This window comes from Haemaphysalis longicornis, unplaced genomic scaffold, assembly GCF_048455015.1.
Source record: "Haemaphysalis longicornis isolate Haplotype H1 unplaced genomic scaffold, Haemaphysalis longicornis Haplotype H1 scaffold_10, whole genome shotgun sequence".
Lineage (NCBI taxonomy): Eukaryota > Metazoa > Arthropoda > Arachnida > Ixodida > Ixodidae > Haemaphysalis > Haemaphysalis longicornis.
The window spans coordinates 68,803,438-68,829,088 of NW_027526204.1; the positions used below are offsets into that span (position 1 = coordinate 68,803,438).

Sequence of the window (25,651 nt, forward strand, 5' to 3'; positions counted from 1 at the left end):
GCTGTCTTAGGCGGACTTGTTGAGAGCGAGAATACCAGGGAGGCGAGAAAGTCTTTTCGTTGCTGTTTGATGGCGGTCCAGTGCTCGTCAGAGTCATAATCGCAGTCCGAAGGCGTCAAGCTGGCTTGGGGCACGGTTGTGAACGATGCACGTGCCGCCAAATGGGCTGCCTTATTTCCGGGGATTCCGGCATGGCCGGGCACCCACGTGATGGTGACGTCGATGCTCTGTTGATGAAGGATGCTCCTGAGTTCTTGGATCTTCTCAACTCGTACCCTGTATGATAGTTGATGACGACATTCCAGGAAAGCTTCCCGACTATCTGTGTGAATGTGTATGAGTTTGTACATGGAAAAAGGTGATACGTTATGAACAATGTGACGAAGTGAGAGGATGATACTTTCTAGTTCTGCCCCTTTAATGGTGGTATCTGGTGGCAATGAATGAACGCTATTGAAGTTAAATGCCGGTATATGCCACGCCGTAGTTGTGCTGGATTCTGTTTTAGATGCGTCAGTGTAGATGCTGCGTGTATTATGGTGGCAAGGCCGTTTCTGGTGTTGTTTTGCAGATTTCCGCCTGTTTTGTGGTTGGGGATCTGGTTTAGGATCCGTTAATGATAGAGTGGTCCATGGTTCTGATGTGTTGGTTATGTCTGGCAGCTGCGAGGTATTGTGGCCAATGGCTTCAAGGATGTATCATCCGTACCTTGAGGTGGACAGTCTTTGTGCATGCGAGTTAGTTACAAAGTGCGTATGCCCTGTCAGCGTATGTAGACATGTTACTGCGTCGTAGAGGTCATGAATTCTAGTGTAAGTGGGTAGTACACTGTAATGAGTACTGGTCTAGTGTAATGAGTCATACACTTTCTCTATTAAGTATTTCAAGGGTTTGTTGTTGCTTTTCAGTAATATTGAGGCAAGGATAGGCATTCATGACTCGTGAAATGAGGAGGGTGTGAGTGAGGTGTCTAAGGTCGTTCTTTAAGGCCAGACTGAAGTCGTGAAGTGCTTTATAATGTGGAGGATCTGTTTAATTGTTTCGATTGTGTTAGTGACCCATGTAGTAGCCAGGCTGTCTTGATCAATGTGTAAGCCTAGTACCCTAATAGATGATTTGCGAGGAATAGGCTGATTATTAAGCTTCAATGAGAACAGCTCGCGAGTTGGTTGCGTTCTGAACTTAGGGCCATAAAGCACCACGACGTACTCCGATTTTTCAGGTGAGGCCTGCATACCAACATCGCGAAAGAATTTGTAACAGCGTCAATACCTTGCTGAAGCATATATTCTTGTTCCCCTACTGAGCCTTTGTTTGACCACAATGTTATATCATCTGCGTAGATAGTGAAGTGCAGATCAGGTATACTGGTGAGATATGTGGGCAGGCGTGCCATTACCAAATTAAAAAGAGTAGGAGATCAGACAGCACCTTGTGGTACGCCAATCCGATTAAGTCGAGGGGGCGAAGTTACGTCTCCTATTGCGATTTCATTAGTACAATTAAATAATAAAGACTAAATGAAATTCAAAGCTCGGCCTGTGATTCCGAAATGTTCAGCGCTTTCAATTACTGATTTATGCTTGACAGTGTCAAACGCCTTTTTAATGTCATGCCTACTACTGTTCTTGTTTGCACTGTACTAGTAGGAAGAAGAATGTGCTCGTGAAGGAGGTGAGCACAAACAAGGTTCAAGGATGGCTGGCACGGCTTGTGTGCCCATCGTTTAATGCGGTATTCCAGCCGCGGCTCCAACCGCAAGCCTGACACATCGCCTTGCACAACGGCTGCCTCGCGGTGCTTTTTTCTTGTTGGGAGGATCGCTTGTAATTATTTAGATTGGGTATTTTTCGTGAACTTGCTGCTGCATGCCTTGGTAAGCCTAGCACATTTTTGTTTTTGGACGCTCGCCCCGCTTTTTCCATGGTCCTAGAACTGTTTTGTTGCCGTTAAATGTGTTGCTAGCTTCATATTGCCTTACAGTTCGCGTGCCATCGGCTTTACGCTCCTGCGTTCGTTGTCTGCTTGTGCCGATCGCTACTGGCATGCCAAGCCTTGTGTTTTGATTCTGGTGGCTCAATGGCAAAACTTGCGGATAATATGTGCAGACAAGGGCCCGGAAAGCTGTGATTGGCTTCTTACCAAGACGTCACTTCACATATCGAGGAGGGAAGCGAGTCTCGGTGAAACCATAACTGCATTTTTTCCCTATTTGTCGATATCAAACAACGAAATGGGTTATGCATTGTTTGTTTATCAAGGTTCCACAAGTACCCAAGTACCCACACAACACAATTTTTTTTGAAAATCTCTTCACGACCCCTGTAACAGGTCGAACAACCTCATGGTGACTGTAGGATGCGACTAGTTTGTAGAGCAAAAGCAGAAAAAAAGAGACAAGCAAGTAAGTCATCGCTGCACGACAGCTTCTGCGCGACACCAAAGCTGGGCTGCCTGAAATTTACATGTAAACAAAACTGTATGCAAGATGTTCAGTTTTATTGCCTGGTTCAAAGATACTGGTAGACAAAATTTTGAGGAAAGCTGGAGTTGGCCGTGTTTTTATTTGTATTAAAGCTTTTGTGAAAATGTGCCATTATTGTTTAATTTAAGATTTTTAACTGCTACAAGAATGTTAATTTGTAGATGCAGTTTTTGTGTTTGGTGTTCTCATGATTCCTTATGACCCCTCGGGCATTAATTAGGGGTGTGGTACCTGAGCAGATTAAACGAAGAATAACAACATAAGAGAATTCTGCCACACACGTTTAAGAAGAAAAATAAGAGAAAAAGGTACAGCACAAACATCAGTGCCCATATGCAAACTAAAAAACATACATGCAAGGAACACAGTAATAGCGTACTGTGTTTAAGCTGTTTGGTCATTAAAATTCTGAATGGCAGGCTGCTGAGGTGGTGCTTGACCAGCTTTCAAAATGGTATTTCCGTTTTACTTTTCAGTGACAGAGGTCTCAACAAGCCTCTGGATGCACCTACAACGTTTGTGCTGGGCAGTTCTGATGCCTGTCGTCATATGGCTGTGATGCTTGGAATAAATAAGACTAAAAACTGCCTCCTTCCTTTGGTATATTCCTTTTACTAAGTGCATGAACGTGGAAATAGCGGAAAATACCGCACGAACGTGGATAATATGGATAATATGGATAATCGTCCCCTGGTCACTTATCTGGTATTTGTGCTGCAGTTTTAAACAACAAACTGCCAGGTAGCCAACATTCACAACCATTTCAAGCTGTACGTCTCTAGCTGAAAAGTTATGATTCATTTGTCCGAATCCCGAATCCCATCCTTGGTATTTCCGTACAATCTGAGCTTCGTACCCAAATCGTGGATGCGTGCCAAAACTATACTGATTCCAAAGCCAAATAAACCACCCGAATTGGAACACCTCTACCCTATTTCTCCAACGTCACGCCTTGGTAAGCTCATGGGGCCTGTCATCCACACGACTCATACATAACTGACACCAATCAGTTTCCACACACCACGGTGGGCTTCCGGCCAAACATGTCCACACAAGACGTCATGCTCGGGCTTTACCATCGCATCATAGAACCAAGAACAAGCAGTCATGACACCGCTGAACTACTCTGGACTTCAGCAAAGCATTCAACAATGTCATTGATGGCACAGTTCTCGCAGGCCTACAGTCAGTGAATCCAGGGGAACGAATGCATAACTATGTTAAAGACCTCCTAACTGACAGAACGGCCACCCTTCACAAAGGTGGCCTTCACAACCCCTCGATCAATGTAAGTGGCCGCGGCACGCACCAGGGAGCAGCCATATCTCCACTTCTGTTTATTCTGTCCATCCTTACAATACCACAAAAACTCAGCCAAATCCCACGAGTGTGCCACAGCCTATACGCAGATGATATTACACTCTGGGCAAACCAAGGCAGTGATGCGCATATAGAAGAAATCCTCCACAAAGGCATCGACATAGTGGTAGCAGCAGCCGTCAAAGCAGGACTCGCATGCTCGCCCACTAAATCGGAGTTACTTTTGCTACCACCATGAACCCGTAAGCCAGACAAGCCAAACATCCAAGCTTCACATTCACGAACACCCTATCCCAGAGGTCTCATGCATCTTAGTACTTGAGTTACTTTTTCAGAATGATAGGAAAAATGGAGAATTCCTAGATCACATGGAAAGAAATGCGACACAAACCACCAATTTAACACTCAGAATAACAAGTCGTCATAAAGGCTTGAGAGAAAATGAAAAGGTCCGCATTCTGTAGGCTTTTATTCTCACTCGTTTGCTATACTTAACCAGGCAAGAACTAGAGCGGGTCGATGTACTCATCAGGCGAACAAACAAACTTGCACTTCGCCTTATCCTCGGTACATCCACTGCCCGCTTCGGCGGTTTAGGCCTCCTAAATACAGTCCGCGAGCTCATAGAGGCCCACCTACCTAGCCAGTCGAAAGACTCGCACGATCAGCCGCAGGGATACACATACTCCAAGAGCTATCCATTGGACACCACACCGACTATACACACCACCACCCTATACCAACACACATCGACGCAAGGCTAACTATCAAACCTCTGCCACGCAACATGCACCCTGAACATCACATAGCTCGGAGAAAGAAATGGGCTGAAGCACTCCATACATTACGCAGGGATAACCCAAACACCATCTATTTGGATGCAGCAGAGTACAGACATCACGATGCGTATGTGGTTGCTTTAACCGACTTCTCCAAAAAAACTTCTAAACTCGGCGACTCTACGAGCCACCCGCCCAAAAAGCGGCAAAAGAGGCGGCCATAGCCTTAGCCATCATACAAAATTTAACCCCCCAGACAATCATTTCAAACACAAAGACTGGAATCCAAAATTTTGCCACAGGCAGATTATCGCGAGTGGCACTCAAAATTCTAGAAAAATTTCGACTGATATATCGCGAGTGGCACTCAAAATTCTAGAAAAATTTCGACTGATATCCCCAGAGGAGAAAATATGCCTGACTTGGGCACCCGCGCATTCCCGCGTGGAGGGGAATGAGACAGCTCACGAACTCGCCCGAGGGCTCACGATCAGGGCAGGGTCTAATGTCTATAACTATCACGAGGCGTGGTCTGCGAGGGATCGCCTGGTCACATTTCATGACATTACAACACACTACCGCCTCTCCTGCCGGATCTACCCACTGGCGGACGAGCAATTGGATAACAACAAAGCGCACATTTGACGTTTATTACAAACAAACACCTTCCCCAACCCAGCTCATCCGACACACACACACCGAAGTCTTCACCCAACCGCGGCCTGCCACCTGTGCAGTCCCACTAATCACCTCGGACGAGCACTCCAATCTGAACCTTCAGGTCCGGTTGATCAATAGGGCTATGGAATTTGCCGGTGAGTGGAGAACGCCACCGACCACTAGTGCCACCTGAATGGCATGGACCCAATAAAGTTTTATCTCTCTCTGTCTGTCTCAGCTGCAGTTGTCTCACCTGCCTGCCAATTCTCTTGCACGGCTAAAATTTCCCTTTTGACTACGTGGGAATGTTACCGTGTTCTTGACTAAGGCACGACACAAAGCAAGCCCCACATGGCAGAGTCACAAGAAGAACGACACCAGAACCTCCCGTACCAAGGGAAACGTTTAATTAGAAAAATTTAAAAAAGCTTAAAATAACGTCAAGCAATGCTGCTGTGATATCAAATGCAATGTGATATTATACAAACAATGAAATATGTATACATGTACATAAAAAATAGGAGCAAAAGTGCAACAGGTCCATCTGGCTGCAACGTCCGATCATGCATCTTCATTGCTCTGGGTTGTCCGAGATACAGTCGACATGCCGTTCACAAACTTTGTTCTGAAGAGGACGTTGGCGTTGTTGAACATACCTTCCTTCAGAGAAACGACGATGAACTGAAACAGAAAAAACAAGAAAATCGAACAAGAAATGAGAACTGGCCGCAAGGGAATGACTATTGCACAAACTTGTGTGAAACATTTTTTTTTTATTCTTACTGTTCCTAGCTAAGAAAGTGTCTCGCAAACATACTTTTCACTCCTGCTTTGAGTCTGCCATTTTCAGGGGTGGAAGCAGGGTCTAGCTTTTTGGAGCAGGCACGGGAGCAGCAATAGTCTTATTTTGGAGCAGCAAAAATCCCATTTTGGAGCAGGTTTGGAGCAATTTAGGGGCTATTTCGGAGCACTTTTGGAGCACACTGACACCCTTAAATAATGCGGCTGAGCGCACTTTCAAGAGCAACTAATCCAAAAACTGCATAAAAAATACAATTGGCCAGAATTATTCAGAAGGAGCGCAATAAATCAAATAGGAGCTGGCACCTTGATATTACCTTTTACTCGGGACTGAAACCTGCTTTTGCCAATTCCTTTAAATGTAGCGACTTTTTGGCTTTTATTTGTATAATAATCAACACTATGTTACTAACGCCGGCTGCTTTTTTTAATTTTTTGGTAAAGTAGTTTCGAGCTAAAACAATCGCGTGCAGTGCGCCGCCCCGTTGCCGCCGTCGCCGCAACCGTGAAATCAGGCGTCGTGAACCTGCCCTACCCGCGCGGCGCTCGCCGAGCGCGCATCGTCTCGCATCGGTATTCCCCAACACGAAGAGGGGCGCCGTACAATATGATGCCGTATTCGCAGCAAGCTGCCGCTGCCGCGTCGACCGAGAAGGCAGGCATTATAGGCAGGCCTAGGCAGGCAGCGAACGAAGATGGCGATTTCACGACGCTTCATTTCGTGGTAGACGCGAAGGCGAAAGCGGGCACCGCATCCCATCAAGACGCCCGCTTTCGCGGTCGAGTCGGGCCTCGTTGGCGCGCGAACGAGTACGGCAGCTGTGTGGCGCGCTGCACGCAACTGTTTTAGCTCCACACCACCACTTCTTTCATTAAAGCAGCGCGTAAAATTCGGCTTCAAATGAACTTCTGATGCAGAAGGGCCGTTATTAACAGCGGAGCTGTGGTTACTGGCCGTAAGTTCAGGGTTCGTGCGCGCCGGAAACTCCCACCGAGGAACGCTAACGCGCACGTGTCGCGCAGCTGTCGAAATACCCACAATACCCACTCGACAGCGGAAAGGAAAGTGTTAGCGGCTGCCGCAACACTCAAGAGGAGCGTGCGCATGCGCTCAGTATCGTAGAAGAGCCCTTCGCGCGGAAGCTCGCGTCGTCGTGCGCATGCGCTCAGTATCGTACAATAGCCCACGCGCGCTGCGGTTTCGCAGTTCTCGGTACGTGCAGGTCCCGAAAAATTAGACTTCAATCACCACAGTAACTGCGTACTCGTGCAATAATAATAATAAAAAAACTACTGATGCGAAGGGTGTGCGAAGGGGTCGTTCGTGTTACTTCGAGCAGCTGCAAATTCCAGAGGCCATGCCTCAAGTTATATCACTACATAACTGTTCAAAGTACTTTTACTCATGCTGGTGACAGCCTTCCGGGAAAGCCGCGGTGATAACAACGTTGCGATAAACTCCACGAGGGAACCACGAGTGCACCGAACTGCCGTGGCTATGGATGCGGCTGCGTCTATTGTTGCCCGGACGACGACAAGACTCGGCTAAATTTGGCGTTGTATGCTCTCAATGGACAATAATCGCGCAAATTGCCGTTTCTGCGCAGCTTGGCGCAGCAGGGCAAATTGGCGCACAATGGCGCAATTGGCGCAGCAGTTCCACCCCTGCATTCTTTGCATTCTATTTTCTCAGATGCTACCAATCGCTTCATGTTCTAACAATTAGAACTGAAATAAATGTCTATTTGGATTGTTTCTCTTTATTTTCAATGTGCTACAAGCACTCTTTTTTAGGCAATAATACCCAGCTTTCTCGCTCAAAATTACAACCTCTCGGGAACCTAGAAAAACCACTTTAGGAAAATGATACTTGGCATAAGCTAGAAGTCAACGTGAAGATTAAAACGCTAAAAGAACATTTCAGGTTTCTGAATATTTTTTTGTGTAATTCGCTGTCAAATCTAACTCCCCATGCATTTCTATGGGATAGTTCCCATGGCTCAGGAACCCAGTCGTGCAACGTGCGCGACTTGAAACTGCGCACAAAGCAAGTATTCACCCCAAATATTAGCTGTGCAAAATAACTTTTCATTTCGCTAAAAAATTGTAGAGTAATCACTGTTGAAAGGACTGCCATGAGCGGGAAAGCTGCACATGGAACAACGCTCATTTCACGAGACATTCGTGAAGCTCTTTTTAGTTCATCTCCCTATACATAGACGGTGGATTCCACGAATTTGCCATTACTCGTTAGACAGACCCCATGCTAGGAATTCGCATCACTGCTCTTCACGGCATCAAAATAAAGCCAGTTGTTGAACTCACAGAGGTATAAAAACAGAAAAGAAATGGAACATTGAATGTCATATCTAGAAGATCACAAAAGGTGGGAAAAGTTAACATGCATGACCCACGACTCACTTCAATCACTATAACTTCATTTGAGCAACTTCGGCATGCTTTACAACTGCAACGAAATTTTCGACTCCTTAAATGCACTATTTTCCGGTAGCATTACCTTACAAGTTGCCAGCTGCAAAATTTGGCGGCCCAAATATGCATCAGAACGCTCTTTTCAAACCGAAACTGGAAAAAAAGGGCAGCCATTAGGGCTGGCCAGAAGTGACGTTACACTCGGGAGTCGAGTGGGCGCAGCCGGCAGAGTCTCCTGTGGCTGCCTGCAAGAACACGGCGCGCATTCGATGTGTTTCGGGTCGTCCGTTTCTTCAAACACACACAACATGCGCGAAAAGGGGTTGGGAAGTTCGTGCAAGCATTACTGCTGAGACGCGCCTATAGTCGTCCGGTAAAACGAAAACACAGGCGTCGCGAGGCGTCGGGGCGAAGCTGGGAGCTAGGAAATAGGTTCACAAAAGGCAGTGTTGAGCGCTAGATGGGTGCCGGCACAGCCAATATGCCCATCACCACAACAAAATTCATCATTAAGAATTGAATGCGATATGGTTGGATCGGGATAGCAAGTGAGATAGACCTCCAGATGGAGCAACGCAGTGCTCCCCTTACCTTGCTCTTAACATTTGAAATTTAAACTTTGAATGCTCTGCACGCCCACTTGGATCAACAATTTAGACCCCCTCTTTCTTTTACATTCAGGGTAACATTCACCGTGTACGGCATTCAAGATCCCACAAAGCGGACGAAAGTAAGAACGAATTCGATTCACAGACGCTTCAGCATTGGAACGGCATTTTCTTCGCCCACCGATGATGATGATGATGGTTGATAGAGGTATCCCCTTTGTAGCACCAAAGAAAATATATATCAAAAGACACTAACATACCTCTGTTTTAAACTCTGCATTTAATATTCGCGCTGCTCTTAGAGCAGGCACAAATTACATTTTAGGCACAGAATACCCATTCCCCCCTCCTCCCACCTTCCAAAAACAATTTTTTTCGGTTATGCAGCAAAGCAAGACATGGGGTATGAGGCATGCTGTTGTAGATAGCCCCGGATAGTTTTTGACAGATTGGAAAACATTCAACATGCCGCAAAATCTTGACACGCATGTGTTTTTGCATTCTGCCTCCGTTTCAAAAGCAGGCAAAATGGTCAGGGCGGAACCTGCGTCATTAAGCCTGGCAACCGAATGCCACCTTCCTCCTCACCTGCGACTGCTTGAAGTGGGCGCGCAGCATCTGGCCGATGTTCTGCGTGTGCGAGAGGTCCAGGGCGGCGTCAACCTCGTCCAAGATGTAGATGGGCGCTGGCTTGAACAGCAGCAGCGACAGGATCAGCGACAGGGCCACCAGCGACCTGCACTCGCCGTAGCAGCAAGCATTGGAGTTGAATCGGAGCAGCACGCATCGGAGACCTACTGAGAAACAATCACGTACAGCCGCCACTACCTCCGAAGGGGCCGCAAACACCAAACACAGGTTGGGTTCATTCAAAAAGTTGCCATCCCTTCCTGAAGACAGTTGAGAGAAGCGGGAAAGCTAAAAGTGCGTCCAATCGATCGTCATGCTCTTCAGAGACCCAAATCGCAAGCGAAGAACGAACACATGCAACCATTTTTCGGGGCACCAACGCATTTACGAACGATCTAAATGTACACCGACACACGGTTTATGAGATTAAGGTGTACCATTGTACTGCTTCTTCACGATCGATGCGTGCACTGTCTCATCTAGAACCGTTCATTTGTTGCAATTTTCAAGTAACAGCTTTGACACAATGGAAACCCGGTTTTACGCACGCACCGTGCGTACAAAGATTTTATCAGTGCTTTTAGATCGACCAGCTGGTCTATGGGGGAAATGAATTAGTGGGACCGATGGCGTCCTGTCTGAAAACTAAAAGCTGCACTGTCCCAATAACAATGAAGCCACTTTCGATTGCAAACGTCCAACTGGTGAAGTAGGTATTAAGGATAGCGGGCAAGCTCCAAATGTGGGGGAAAAGCGCACCACATTTGAGTGTCTCCAGTGACGTGGCGGGCATTCATTCGCTGCGTACGCCTCGGCTAGTGATTGCTACGATTCCAAGCCATCCTGGTAAGCTTATTGGATGCATTTTACAGCCGACAACATGGCAGAAGTGCAATATGTCAATTACTGAGATCATTCCTGACCAGATGGGCGACCATTGAAGCCTCAATTTCATCTTGGGGGACATTTGAAAATCATCGTTCACCAGTGAACGATAGCCTATGGCGAGGTCACGAAAGAGTTAAATGGTGCGGCCTCCGCAAACCACGCATGGTAGTTTTTCTTCTTTCAGGCTTTACAAAATAACCACCGCCTTATTGCCCGGATAAATGATGGCAGTGTATTTATTTGAGCCAGTCTATGCAGTGCAAGCAAAAACAGGAACTTGACAAATTCCCTTCAGTGTCCCCTTAAAATCCAAAGAAAAGGCGAGCTTCTACTGTAGTCAACGGTTCAAACTTGCTAAATATTCCAGGCTGCTCCCAGGCTTACAAGGTTTCAAACAAAACCCTAGCACATCCTACTGGCTTTTCTCCCGCATTGACAGCCCACATAATGGGTGAGGAAAAGTGGTTAACAACAGCCCGAAGCACACCCCACCCCACACAAACGTCTGTGCCTTTCCCTTTCATCAGAAATGGAGTTGCCTCTTGGACATTTGACCCAAAGACCACCAGCCCCCACTGTGGTGGTAGCGGATGAGGACTATGGGACAAAGGGAACCGACCTCTGGCCTCCGCTGAGCTCCTGGAGGGACTCCTTCCAGACTCCGCCAAAGGCCACCTTGACCTCAAGGCCCTGCAGGGCGTCCATGCCGTCCGGAGGAACCAGCTTGGCGTCCGTGCCGGGGAGGAGCGTCGAGAAGATGGACCCAAAGTCCTGCACGCACACAGCAACGATGAGGGGGTGTGTATATACATACACCATAAAGAACGATGGGCTTCTTTGATAGGGCAGCTTCTCCGCCACTGGTGCCACCAAAGTTTAATGAGCTGTAAAATTAGTTCCAAGCAATGCATCAAAAAACCAATCCTCTTATTGCACTCACCGGGGTTCATAGATTACAGTTCCGTGACTAGCACTGTTTTGCCTGTTGTTCCCACCAAAATGACTCATTATCTCTAATGATCTTGGTAACTAATTTACTGACTCAAAACATAATGCCATATTTGAAATCAGTGGCAAAAAAGCAGCAAGGCTGACAAGTTTAACACAGTTTACTTAAAAATTTTTAGAAGTTTTAATTGTTTTTAAAAGCAGTGTCCCCCCTTAAAGGGGCACTGACACAAAATTTTGAAGGCGAGATAACGTCGGAGATAGATTGGTGGGAACACATATACATCATCTGCAAAATATCAGCGGCGAATACAGCCTAGAACATATTTAAAATCAAATTTGAAGTGTGCGAAACGCAACCGAGCAGCCAGCAGAGGACCACGCGCAATTGTAAATAAACAACATCCAAACACGTCACGAGTTTGTGTTTGCCGCTTCCGCACTACCGGCGTTTTACGCGGGCTCGCTCGGCTCGCCGCTCCAATCGGAGGGCCGGAGGGCGGAGCTTCTGCTCTCGAGAACGAACGACCCGATCGTTGGCGGCGGAGGCGCCGTGATTTCGTCAGCTAATCGGGCAGCTGGCCGCGACCAAAGTTCTACAGCGATTCCAGGCACTCTGTTTCTATTACTGTTTATTACCATTGGATGCGAAAACGCGCCGGAGGCACGAAAAGCCCACTGAGCTAGCCGCACGGTCGCTGTGCAGGCGGCGGCCACGGCCGCGAAGTGGCCCAGGCCGGCGCAGGTAGCTCGAGTGATAGCTTGTTACCGCTGCACGAAATTGTCCCCAAGTCCCGACCATAGTGGCTTAAATGAGAAAGGAGTTAATGATGCGATGGCGGGTTGCATTAAAAAATTGTCATCTGCACCGCTTACGAGAGCGGCACTCGAATATCCGCCGCAGTGCTGAGCCGAACACATCTGTAGGCGGACCTGTAGGCAGACCGGCCGGCTGCTCCCAGCGCGCGTCTTGCCACCCACCGCCTCGAGCGTCGCGCGTCGTTCTTTAGCCGCGGTAGCATTTGCACTCGCAGCGCCTGCGTCACATCCACGGTCGCTTTTTAATTAAGCGCCGCACGAGATCAGTACGTGGGGGCATTCGCAGAAACTGCCGTCGATGCGGATTCGACAGTGCTACGGCGGCTCTGCTCTGTGATATCCCTCCGACGGTCACGTGGTCAGCTTTGTTCACACAAAATCCACAAAATCCATCGTTTCGCGGCACTCGCTAAAACCGAAACTGCGACTGGCCGCATTTAAAATCCCTCTAATTAAACAACCGTCGCACGCTGAAGCAAATGAGGTTTCTACAGGTTATAAGTAGGTCACTAGCTACTCATCGCAACGAAAAAAACAAGATGCTAAATTTTTGTGCCAGTGCCCCTTTAAGCAAGCTCCCAACTGCTATGAATTGGACACATTAGCCCACAGACTTTGTGCGTACCTTGTTGACCTTTTTCCAGGCCTCCCGGAGGGCCATGTTCTTCTTCTCGTCGAGCTCATGAATCACGTTGATGATCTTGTCCCGGTCGGTCGTCACGGTCCGCTTCTTCTTGACCAAGTCCTGGTACTGCAAGACAAAACGTGGGGGGCTACAATAGTGAAACAGTGCCCAAGACAAGGGAAACACACACACACACACACGTGCACGCTTTAATGGGACCCTGAAGTGCATTTGTCACACTCCCATTTTTGCTTGCACTGCAAAGACTGGCTCAAATAAACACCCATTTCATCGTTTATGCGGGCGATAAGGCGGCATTTATTTTACAAAGCCTTAAGGGGGGACACTGGTCTTAAAACAACTTCTTTTAATTTTCAAGTAAACTCTGTGAAACTTGCCAGTCTTGCTGCTTTTTCCACACTGATTTCAAATATGCTATTATTTTTTCAGTTGATCACTTGATTCCCAAGATATTTATAGATAATTAGCCAATTTTAGTAGAACAATAGACAAAACAGTGTTGGTCATAAAACTGTAGTCTTTATATTTTCTAATGCTATGAGCCCTGGTGAGTGCAGTAAGAAAATTGTTTTTTTTTTATGCATTGCTTGGAAGTAATTTTACAGCTCATTAAACTTTGGTGTTTGAAATGGGCCCTCGAAATGGTTCCTTGCCACTGGTGTCACCAAAGTTCAATGAGCTGTGAAATTAATTCCAAGTGATGCATCAAAAAACTGCTCTGATTATTGCACTCACCAGGGTTCGCAGCATTACAAAATATAAAGATCACAGTTTTATGACCAACACTACTTTGTCTACTGCATGACAAAAAATGGCTAATTATCTCTAATTATCTTCGGAATTAATTGACCAACTAAGAAAATAATGGCATATTTAAAATCAGTGGGAAACAAGCAGGATGACTGGCAACTTTCACAGAGTTTAGTTGGAAATTAAAAGAAGTTGTTTTAAGACCAGTGTCCCCCCTTAAAGAAAAAAAAAACCACCATGCACGGTTTGTGGCGGCTCCATTAACTAACAGCAGTGACGTCAGTAAAAAGTGCTACGTGATTGGACGATGTCCAAGACTAGAAATCAAAAAAGTTTCGGTTTCGGTTCTGTGACACATCGTGCTTGGCATCCGACGTTCCCGTTGGATGGGCATTCTCGATATCTCAGTAGTCGGCATACCGCGCATCTGCCATGTTGTCGGCTGTAAAATGCGTCAGATAAGACTACCGGGATGGCTTCAAATCGTAACCATCACTAGTTGAGGCGTACGCAGTGGATAAACGCCCTCCGTGTCACTGCAGACGCTCAAACGCAATGCGCTATTCCCCCAACTTTGGAGCTTGCCTCACTCATGTCTGTATCGTAAGAGGCGTGTTCACACCAGGCCAAGGGTCGGCTGATTTGGGTCTTCATGTGGTGCACTGTGAAAGCCTAAAATTTTTGTGCAATGACTATGCCACTGGTGAGACGAGAAGGAAAGTTTTTGAACGGGACACTGAAGTAAGAAATTGCCGTCTGCAGTCCCTAGGCAACATTTAGACCGTACTGGGTGCATTTACGCGAATTTATTTATATAGTAGAAAAGTAAATTCGGAAGTATAATGTCCTCCTTTCCGCATCCTCCCAGCCAATTCCCTATGACATTTCATATGACGCTCACTCGAGATGGCTTGGCCTGGCTTGGCTTAGCTTGGCTGTTCTAATGCACGACTCGCCGACCCTCCAATGGAGTCAGCCGGCCAGCCGCTGGCAGGTCGTCGCAATTTGTTCACCGAGTTGAAACTAACCCATGACACGATTTGTGCCTGGCAGAATGTGGCTTCATTCACAAAGATTCCAGGCTTTCACAATGCACCACATGAAGGAAAGGAACCTGTGAAACCAGTCTTTTTTTTTTTTTTTTTTTTTAAGAAGCATTTCAAACCAGACATTGGAAATTGCGCTTAGAAAGAATTTGCGGTATGCCACTAACGAGTACACTGGGAATTTTCGTCGATGGGGATAATGCGCATGCTTTTTCGGTACATGCAGGCTGACACGTACAACCTACACACAAGGATGTGCTGGGACAGTTTCGTGCACTGCGTACATTACATTCTAAGTAACGTGGTCTGAACAACATGTACTACATTGTACCTTGCCATGCTTTTCCCTTCCAGTATTGTCAACATTGTAACGGTTAGCACTTCTTACTACTCCTTCCAGTCATTTTCCTTGCCACGCAAAACATGAACGCCCGCTGAGCGGCAGCCCCGAGCAGCTCCCTGTGCCCAGGTTAAAGGGGCCATGCAGACAAAATACAAGTTTGGTTCATTCGAAAGGTTGCCTCGTTAGAATCATACTGGCACCACTTTTAACGCTCACTTCGCTCAAATAAGCCACATAATAGGAAAACAGGGAATGGCCATGCGACCCACTAGCTCATTTCCCGCAACAGAACCTACAATGTCATTCACCCAGCCGCGATTGGCGGAGGCCGGCAAACGCAAACGCAAATTAGGCACACCTTATAAGCTTGCCGAACGAGCTATTTGCACTTAAATTTAGGGCACATTCTTCTTATAGCAGTAAGAAGGATGGGGTAAACAGTGGAAGTTACGAAAGCACACGTAAACATAGAAGTACCAATGCATACTGCTGTTGGTACTGGGCGCACTATGCTTGTTTTAGCTGCACAGCAGCCCGGCACATTTAGAGTTGTCTTACCCAACACTGGCCGATTGGCGTAAGCGACGGTGTCTGACGTGACCCTGTTTGTCGAGCACACACCATGTTTCACGAAATGATCACTTTCTACCGTAACAAAGACAAGCCAGGAGCAAATTCGGTCAAAAACAAAGCAAACGGCGGACAACGGTCCGTGCATGAGTATGGTAGTGCCATCTCGGAGGACTGACGCGGTAAGCAAGGCTACAGAGCTGAACGACGCAGTGCAAGTTCATTTGAATACCCGCCCTCATGACTTCATGGCAGATGTCACGAGAACACACAATTTGGCCGGAGAAAAAAAAATTTAACCTAAATTGATTAATTTCTCAGTGAATAAGGCATCGTTTGCAGCCGGGCAGGCGCTGGGGGCACTACAAAACCCGAAATCTTTCGAATAACGCTAACTTGTACTTTGTCTGCGTGGCCCCTTTAAAAATGTACAAACATTACTCAAAGGGTTTCCAACCACAGGTCTACACTGCCCCTCAATTCCTACAAGCAAGCCGTCTTGAGTGTCTCAGCCTAATTTTCACAACTTGTCTAACAATTCGAGGGGATCAGTAGACGCACAACACAATTCCGGGACAACAACAAAGACACTGCTCCGAGACACGACACGACAAGACGTGCGTAGGGTTGCCACCTGCCCGGTTTTGGACCGGCCCGACCGGTTTTTTAAACAGCGGGCCGGTTGCCGGTCCATACTTGAAACCGGCCGTCATTGGCCGGTTTTTTGGCGTTTGTGCCGTAATTAGGTCCGTTTTGGCGTTTTATAAGCGTCAATTCAACAGCTAAGACGACAAATATGTGTCGACAAGCTGCGCAAAGACACGCGAGCAGGGAAAATACGCGGGCGAGTGCGCTGTCTGAGATGGAGGGGGACCTAAGGGAATAACAAAACGAAATGCTGCCGCCGCGGTCAGCAATTGCGCTTACTTTGCACGTACAGAGCAATAACCAAGCTCTCAATCACGTTCAGCACAAACGTTATGTTGATTTCTCTCTAAGGAAACGCTACAATAAATGACACTGCATGTAAAAAACACGGCATCTTTTTTCAACATAAATTAAGCACGCCCCCTCTCCCCTCCCTGAAGGGCCGGTTTTTTTTTTGGGGGAAAGGTGGCAACCCTAGACGTGCGACAGGACGGTAGCCGCAGCAAAAGGTGGAGCAGAGTGCCCAGAAGGCCTCACCTTCTCCTCGGCCTGCATCAGCATGTTCTGGGCCCGCGAGTTGACATTCTGGCCGAGCTTCTCCTTGGTCTCGGCGAGCTTCTTGATGCGTCGGCCAGCCTCGGACGGGTTGTTGGCCTCGAAGTCGTACTCGGTGTTGCTCTTGCCAAAGTAGTGGCGCTCCACGGGGATCCACTCGTAGCTTTGCACCAGGCCGGCCAGCTGCAGACCACGTCATCATCACCGTCACCAGGATAAAGGCTTCGCCTACTCACCTCTACCGTATTTATCCGAATCCAACGCGCCCCCGATTCTAACGCGCACCCGATTTTCCTGGCAAAAAAAAACGAAAAAAACTTGCACCTCCGATTGTAACGCGCACGGGACTCTGTGACCCAGACAAACGAATGCGAGAGAAACGGGCGATTTATTTCCCGAAGTAATCTCACTCATCTCACTCCTCATCGCTCTCCGCTGACCACAACATCTCGGCCTCAGTGCCTTAAAGCGCGTTCGCAATACCGCACTTCCAAACGAACGTTCAACCAAGGTCGATTGGATCATGGCCCACGCCTCGCACGCCCATCCCTAGAGCTTCTCCAGAGGTGCACGCTTCAGCCGACCGCTCGTTTTGAACGCGTGAGAGCCGCATTGCTGTTACCAAGCGCGCAAGTGAAACGATTTGACGATTTGTGTGAACGCCGATAGAAAACCCTAGGCACCTAGGCTTGCTGCGTCCGAAAAATCATTGCTAAAAGCTTTGGTGCCATCTTGAGATGGCGATGGCGATGGGTGGGACGAAATTTCCGCTGTTTCGGCAGTTTCGGTTTTATATCAGATTCTAAATGCATGCGATTTTTGGGTCTATTTTTTCGGGAACAAAGTGCGCGTTAGAATCGGGTAAATACGGAAACTGCCTTGTTTGAACCCACCCCTTTTCGCACCTCTTCCCTTTTAAGTGCGGAGCACTTTAGGGGCTCGCCTTGCCATCGTAGTTCGTTCGCTGGACCCAAGTAGAGCCACACGGCATTCCGTCGTCGCGGCGGAACCCAGAGGCTTCGAAAGCCAAGCGGTTTACATAGTCATAAGTGTTCAAAACTCGTGAATCGCTGGCGCTTTTCATACATCTTCCCATTGCTTAGCGCAAAAAAAACTGTAGGTACATTCGAGGCAAAATATACGTAATTAACCAGCAGCACCCACGTTCCTTTAGTTAAGGACGCCCATTGGGTTGGTTTTTACGATGGTAAACGCAAAGTGTGGCAGTGCAACGCCGGCACGTGCGGGGAGAAAAGCACAAAGAGAACGGAACTCCCGCTGGCGCAGTTTCAGGCGGGGGGCGCGCGAGCACTGCGAAGGCGGGAAATTTGAATTGAATTGGGTGGCAGCAGTGAGCGGATAACGGCACTACAGCCCATTATGGCGAATCACTGCTCTGCACTTCCGACAGCTTTCACATAGAGTGGAATGGGTTTAATTTTTTATATTATCAGTCTCTTCAAACTTCTAGCCCCACCTCTGGGTAGCCACTTCGTTGCCCTTGTCCACAAAATGCCTATGTGCAAGTCTCTTTTTAACTGCTGCGCAAATTACCCGAGTGGCAGGTCCCAGCCCTTGTTGCGGCAAGTTCAAATCCTGGGCAGGACCCGTCAAGGGTGTTGTAGCGTGCGCCCATTTAGATTACGAGGTTGAAGAGCCCTATTGCAGTCTAACCCACTTAACCATAAAATGCACCGCTTGGAACTAATTTTACAGCTCATTTAAACTTTGGTGCTTGAAATGGGCATTCGAAATGACTCCTTGCCACTGGTGCCACCAAAGTTTAATGAGCTGTAAAAACAGTTCCAAGTGGTGCATCAAAAAAAAAAAAAAAAAAAAAAAACGATCCTCTTACTGCACTCCCCAGGGTTCATACTATTGGGAAATATAAAGATTAGAGTTTTATGGCTAACACTGTTTTGTCTACTGTTCCTCCAAAAATGGTTAATTATCTCTAATTACCTTGGGGACTAATTAACTTACTAAAAAAAATGCCATATTTGAAATCAGTGGAAGAAAAGCAGCAAGACTGACAAGTTTCACAGAGTTCACTTAAAAATTAAAGGAAGCTGTTTTAAGAGCCCTGTTGCCCCCCTTAAAAAAAACACCACCCCATGCAGGTTGGGCTAGCGTCCCTAAATAAAGGCTTCTAGAGTATCAGCACTCTTTTCTCTCATTGTCATGTGCTGCCAGGATTTTCATTGGTTGGTCGGCACCCCGTGATATTTGTTTACATATGGGCGTCTCTCTCTCTCTGCTGCACAGACGCTAGAGCGGCCGGTTGCACTCTGCCCGTCACAACCAGCGGCGGTTTCGTTGAGAGAGATGGCAACACTGCAAGCCAGAAACAAAATGGCCCCCAGACGCTTCCAGGTGCACGAAGTGGCGGTACTCTTAAAAGCGCAGCTTATTTAGTGACGCTCGGTTGGGCCGCACCTTTTTCTTGGCGTCCCCGGCCTCGCGTTCAATCTTGGCGATGTCGTGCTCCCACTGCTGGATCTGCAGCTTGAGCTTGTCGGCCTGCTTCTCCAGCTCGTTGCGCTCAGCGTACTTCTGCGAGATCTCGCGGCTGGCCGCCTTGAGCAGCTCCTTCTGCGCCTTCACCTGCTCGCTGGCCGCCTTCACCTGCTCCTGTTGCGGCGGGCAGGAGTTCACCACAAGTGAGAGAACAGCACAGCTCAGCACAGCAGTTCTCCAGTTCTGGTGATAACGCAAAATGCTGACAGGGGACGATGAACAGTCAAAGAGCGATAACACGACAACTGCCATGGGGAGGCTGCAACAAGACATCAGTTTGAACCATGACGGGGACAGCTTGACAAAGCAAAATCGAAGCATGGAGGGGTTTTGTGCAATTTTTCCCAGCTCCGGCAACAAGCTGGAGGCCATTTGACTTCCTCGCCAGACAATGAAAAGACGTAACTTTGAGCAGCCCAAAAAACACATAATTAGGGTATACTTCCCGGGCTTCACTGACACCTTACCACTTTCGCACAAACTAAGTTAAACAAAGGCACTTATCTGATCCCTATTATTTTTTGCAACTGCTGAATTGCACATCAACTCCCACGAAGCAGTACAGCGAAATCTGGTTGTCACAAACAGCGTGATTGAATGCGATTTGTTCGCTATAGAAGCAGTTCAATATAATGGAATTCGCTCATAACGAACTTCAGTATCAAATTCTTTGTAAAAATATGAACAGTTCATTGAAAACCGCGATAATGCAAGACCACGTCACCTATGAATCCATCTTCGCATTACCGAATCCTGAATTCTACAGTCAAACCCAAATATAACCAACTCCGAAAGAGAGAATTATGCATTATAGCAAAACACTCAAATTTCTTCTGCCGGTATGCATGTGCAATGTATTTTTTATAGCAAACTAAACATTGGATATATTGAACTCTGAGTGCACACGATTGGTCACCAAAAGTCCGCCAGAGTGCTTCTACTCCAAAAGAAATTTATTGCAGAAATATGTACGCCTATTTGCAGTAGGCAGTGATTTTTACCTGAACACTGCGTTTAGCAGCATCAACGAAAACCACGTTCTTGATACGCGACATCATGTGAATTCCAGTCCACTCCCCTGTATTTCGGCGCAGTATCGCCAGAGCACATGGGTAGCACGAAATGCCAGCGTGCTGTAGTTGTGAGAGAAGCACAGCAGCTCTGGCCGTTTTTTTTTTTTGCCTGTTTCCAAAAGCGCGATAGTTCCCGAGCGGCTCAAACCTACTTGATCACGTGGCACTCAGCTGGGAAATAAGAGCACCACAAAGCGAGTCTGGCGAAAGGCCAAGACTACTCCCGCTGCTGCATTTCGCAAAAGCTTGGGAGGGCAGCGCGTCCCGAAGGCTAGGCCCTGCTGGCGCAAAAGCACGTCGGCGGGCTTTTGGTGACTGATCGCACGAGCTCAGAGTTCCATCTATCCAATGTTTAGTTCGCTATAAAAAGTACATTGCACATGCGTAACGGCGGAAGAAATTTGAGTGTTTGCTATAATGCATATTTCGCTCTATCAAAGTTCATTATATTCGAGTTTGACTGTAGGATACGACCAAGTCCACCCGCAGAATTGGGAAATGCAAAGATGGAAGTGCAGCCGGCAGAGTTTGGGACACTTTCCAGTCGGCAAGTGTGTCCTAATTGACAGGTTCCATGTCACTGCATACCATGTCGCTTGTCACCCCTTTTCTCCTCCCTGCCGCTATCACAGCTGCTCGCATGCACGCATATAACCACAGAATATGCTTTGGAAATGCTAGGTTATCTCATTGCGTGTTTCAAAAGCATATTCCTTGTTGGCTCCTTCTCTCGTATGCCATGCCAGGGAATCTTGTTTCATAGGGAGAGGGTTTCCCCCTTTTGTCACTAATTTAGATTGCCCCTGCTTGATCGACAATACTCTCAACTTAACTGAAAGACTCTGGAAAGCTGAGTGCTCCAAAATAGAGTCACACAGAGAAAACACCGCACCGTCCGATTTAGCCACACTTGTCTATGCACGTCACTTTGCTGACTGCTTCCTCGACGTTTGCATTTTCGTTTATACGCGGGTACAACTTGAAAATGACAATGGAAATAGTGCCCCGGGTCTCATCCCTGAAATGCCAAGTGCGCTCAAATTTCTCCTCGACCAAATTTATTCTTAATGTGTAGTAAGCACCACCAAATAGCTGGGACACAAATGGTGGCTCCATGAAACGCCCCGTTAACCAGTCAGAAGTGTTTAAGAAAGCTCCACCGCAGACCACGCTGCACCTGCCGGCGGATCGCGTAAGCAGCCACGACGTGCCTGTGACGCACCAGCCAACGGGGGCTTACTCCTGTGGCCAGCCACGCAGCTGGAGAACCTATCGAGCTCTGCTGCGCACGCTTCACCCATGTGCTGCCCCGTGCGCGCGTAGAGCTTGCGCGCAGACTTTCCCCTGAGCTGGTGACCGTCCGCTGTAGCGTCGTTTTAATGGCCGCACTCTCCTCGATTTCAGTTTCAACATCGCCGATCTTGGCTGACTGCTTGCGGCGTCCACGCACGTATTTAGGCTGTTGTATTTTGCATGTTGCTTTCCTTTTCAGCATACTATACAGAAATAGTGCTTTGAAGACGTTGAAATTTTGAGCGCCGTTGGCCTTGAAGTTAAATGTTCCTCCGCACGGTGCAAACAGCGCACTACCGTGAATATTTTGAACGTGACACAAGTCGTTTCTGCGAGCTTTCAGACTTAATCTGCTCGTAAACTAGTGCAGCAACAAACAAACTAGGTGAGGAAAAGCAGACGATGTCACGCATTAGGTGCAACCTCCTTTGAAAGTGCACACACACCAGCTATTGCCATTCTTAACTTGTACCCAAGTATACTTGATGGCGGGGCAGAAGTTTGCTCCATAGACTTCGTTTACTAGAGGGACCCCGCGTTGTTCTTTGCTCCATGACAACATGAGACCACTTGTAGCTGGCAATGAAGAAGTTTCACCCCCTCCCTCACTGTAGCAAGCCGCGTGTGCGTTTGTCCGAACCTTGATCGAGGCCACACGCTGCTCGTGCTGTTCGAGCTCTGCTTGCAGCTTGGCCATGGTCTCCTCGCTGCCTCTCATCTGCTCCACGTATCCCACGATGCACTTCTCCAGCTCCTGGATCTCCAGGTTCAGACCCTCCACTTCCTGCAAGGGGGAACGCCGTCCACAGCGGTGACATCGCACTGTGTCATGAGACTTCTAGTCGGCCGTCACGTGAAAACGCCCGTAACCCCACTTCGACAAAACAATATGCCGGGAAGCTGTACAATCACCCAGCACAGCGATGTGAATGTGAGAGCGATCGGACACAGGTGTCCACCCCTGTAAGAGCAGCCCAGTTATGCGATTGACCAGAGTCTTTCCCGAGTGCAGTCGAGCTCCTCTACAACAAACTCCGCTTAAGGGGGGACACTGGCTTTAAAACAACTTTTTAATTTTCGAGTAAACTTCGTGAAACTTGTCAGTCTCGCTGCTTTGTTCCCAAGATAATTAGAGATAATCAGCCATATTCGGAGGAACCATGGACAAAACAGTGTTGGTCATAAAACTGTAATCCTTATATTTTCCGATACTATGAACCCCGGTGAATGCAGTAATCGCAGCAGTTTTTTGATGCATTGCTTGGAACTAATTTTGCAGCTCATTAAACTTTGGTGACCCCAGTGGCAACGAACCATTCTGAGTTCCCATTTCAAAAAGTGTAGCAAGATGCAGCACTTTTTTCATTTGGGCACAGTTTTGGCGCAGTACTTGCGTCACCAGCAGCCTATTTTGTTTCTCACCTGCTTCTTGGCAGTGGCCTTCTTGGCCGAATCGTCGGCCTTCTTCTTGCACTTGGCGATTTGCTGCTCGGCTGACTTGAGTTCACGGTCTCGGATGTTCTTGGCATCCTTCACCTTCTCCTCGAGGTCCTTGACGCGGGCAGAGGCCTTCTTCTGTGTCTCCTTGCAAGTCTGCAGCTTCGTCTTGCACTCCTCTGAGGGGCAGGGAAGACCAGAGAAAGAGGAAAAAAATTAAAGTCGTTCCACTCAACGTGAAAGCTGTCGGAAGTGCAGAGCAGTGATTCGCCATAATGGGCTGCAGCGCTGTTATCCGCTCACTGCTACCACCCACTGCAATTCAAATTTCCCGCCTTCGCAGTGCTCGCGCGCCCCCTGCCTGAAACTGTGCCAGCAGGAGTTCTGCTCTGTTTGTGCTTGCCGCGTGAACGTAAAAACCAGAATAACTGGTTTTGCCTTCCACGCCCAAACTTCAAACGGCCGTAACTTCTGCTACAGACCAGATAGAATGATACTGTTAGTCTTATTGCACTCCTTGATTTGTGCACAGTTCACTGGCACCTTGTTCAGCTGCATGCCTACAGCAGTTCTTTCCCAAAAGCTGTTAAAACATGAAGTATAAAAGGTCAAATTTTCCACTAAAACAAATCATGTCTACAATCAGAATTAAGAACTACGTACATCCCCCAATTTCTATCATCAACTGTAAAAATAAAGTTTTTGATCAAAGACCCAGTGCCCCCTTAAAGAACATTACGGCCTCCAGTATGTTCAAAAGGTTCCCCCAGAAGACTTCAAGGCCACAGAGGCAGGTCTTCAGCACGAGTGGAGTTCACGACGGTACCTCAATAGAGAGCACCCACCTATGGCTTGCTGAAGGGCCTCGTACTCCTGCAGAAGCTGGTGATGTGTGCTCTGCTGAAGTCGGCTCCTGAGCTGCTCCAACTCGGTCTCCTTGAGGTCAGCCTCTTCCTTGAGACGGTTGTACCTGCGACGTGCCAAACGGACAAGCAGACCGTGTTTTTCCCCGTGAAACGGCGATATCTGCCGAGTTTACCGCGGCAAATGGCATGGCGGGAAATAACGTGCGCTGCACCAAGTGCAGAAGAAGAGGAAAACGAATTTCAAGAGAGGCAGAAGGCGCTTAATCTTGCAATGAGGGTGTTGGCCTCTTCACTGTCTTTGCAGTATAAAGCATCGTATACAGCTTTATGCCGCAGGATAAAGTGAGACCGTTTGTCCCACAAAGGTACCCTTTACTCTAAAAGTTACACAGCAACCGCTGTTCATGGTCCTACCAGCCTGCCTAACGGCAACACTTTATTTTCTCCAACTGTACTGAATACAATATGACAATAGCCATTACAAGTAATGGTGCGACAGGATCACTGCTTACATTCAAGTGCCCATAAACTGATCGTTTACAGAACCTCCCTCCTAGGTGCTTGCATGATACCGTAATTTGGTATCCGAATCTGGGCTGATACTTTTTTTAAAAAGTTGTTTACGAAAGTTGGGTGCCAGCTTAGATTCGAGGATGCGGCTTTGATGCGGCTTTACTGTCACCGCTAGTCACTCAGTGCCCCCTAGTGGCCACAGACTTGCAGCTTCCAGGTTTGCGGGCCCCATTATGCTTGTTTGAACGTTGTGAACCTAGCTCTCAGTGTTCCGTGCTTGCTTGCTTGCGTTCATGGCCGTGTGACCTCGAGAAGCACCCGTGTTCGCGGCACAATGGCGCCCACCAAGCGGTGCCACTACACCACAGCTTTCAAGCGGAAGGCAGTCTTGGAGGCCCACAGAACTTCAAACCTCCAACCACCGCGCGACTTCTGCGTTGATGAGAAGAACGTGCGCCGATGGCGGAAGGAGTGGAACGAACTTTTCAACTGTGCTGCCAAGCGAATGGCCTTCACAGGACCCAAGAAAGGTCGACACCACAAGGTGGAGAAGGAAATCACTGACTCCTTCTGGTCGCAAAGAGAGGCTGGAATGCCCGTGACGACGGAGATGATACAGGCAAAGGTGATGGAGATCGCAAACGTACGAGGCATCGCACAGACTCAGTTCAAGGCCAGCAGGTGCTGGGTCACTTGCTTTATGAAGCGGTTCGGGCTCAGCCTGCGACAGCAAATGTCTGTGTGCCAAAAGCTGCCCCCTGACTTCGAGGAGAAGCTAGTCGCATTCCAGCGCTTTGTCATCACGAAGCAACAGGAAAAGGAGTACAGACTGGGCCAGATCGGTAATGCCGATGAGACCTTGGTGTATGCCTGCAGCCTAAACAGTGAGTGAGAACGGCGCAAAACAAGTCAAAGTCAAAACTGCAGGCTACGAGAGGCGGCGTGCCGCTGTGTTGCACGGCCAATGGGCAAAAGCTGCCGCCGCACATTATTTATAAGAGGAAGACTCTTCCAGCCGGGGAA

The 25,651-nt window shown here is 47.9% G+C and overlaps 1 protein-coding gene across 1 annotated transcript in view; it reads right to left on the reverse strand.

Annotated features, from left to right (window-relative positions):
- Positions 1-3,807: 3,807 nt before the first annotated feature.
- The window catches only part of Smc2 (structural maintenance of chromosomes 2), a 69,521-nt gene continuing 47,677 nt past the window's right edge, over positions 3,808-25,651 (reverse strand). The window contains exons 14-22 of the mRNA XM_077689717.1: positions 24,095-24,219; positions 23,235-23,428; positions 22,453-22,596; positions 19,366-19,560; positions 16,912-17,112; positions 12,997-13,122; positions 11,224-11,375; positions 9,675-9,822; positions 3,808-5,925 (exon numbers count right to left, since the gene is read on the reverse strand). Coding sequence (XP_077545843.1) covers positions 5,806-5,925; positions 9,675-9,822; positions 11,224-11,375; positions 12,997-13,122; positions 16,912-17,112; positions 19,366-19,560; positions 22,453-22,596; positions 23,235-23,428; positions 24,095-24,219 — 1,405 coding nt within the window. The 3' untranslated portion in view covers positions 3,808-5,805. The remainder of the gene's footprint in view (positions 5,926-9,674; positions 9,823-11,223; positions 11,376-12,996; positions 13,123-16,911; positions 17,113-19,365; positions 19,561-22,452; positions 22,597-23,234; positions 23,429-24,094; positions 24,220-25,651) is intronic.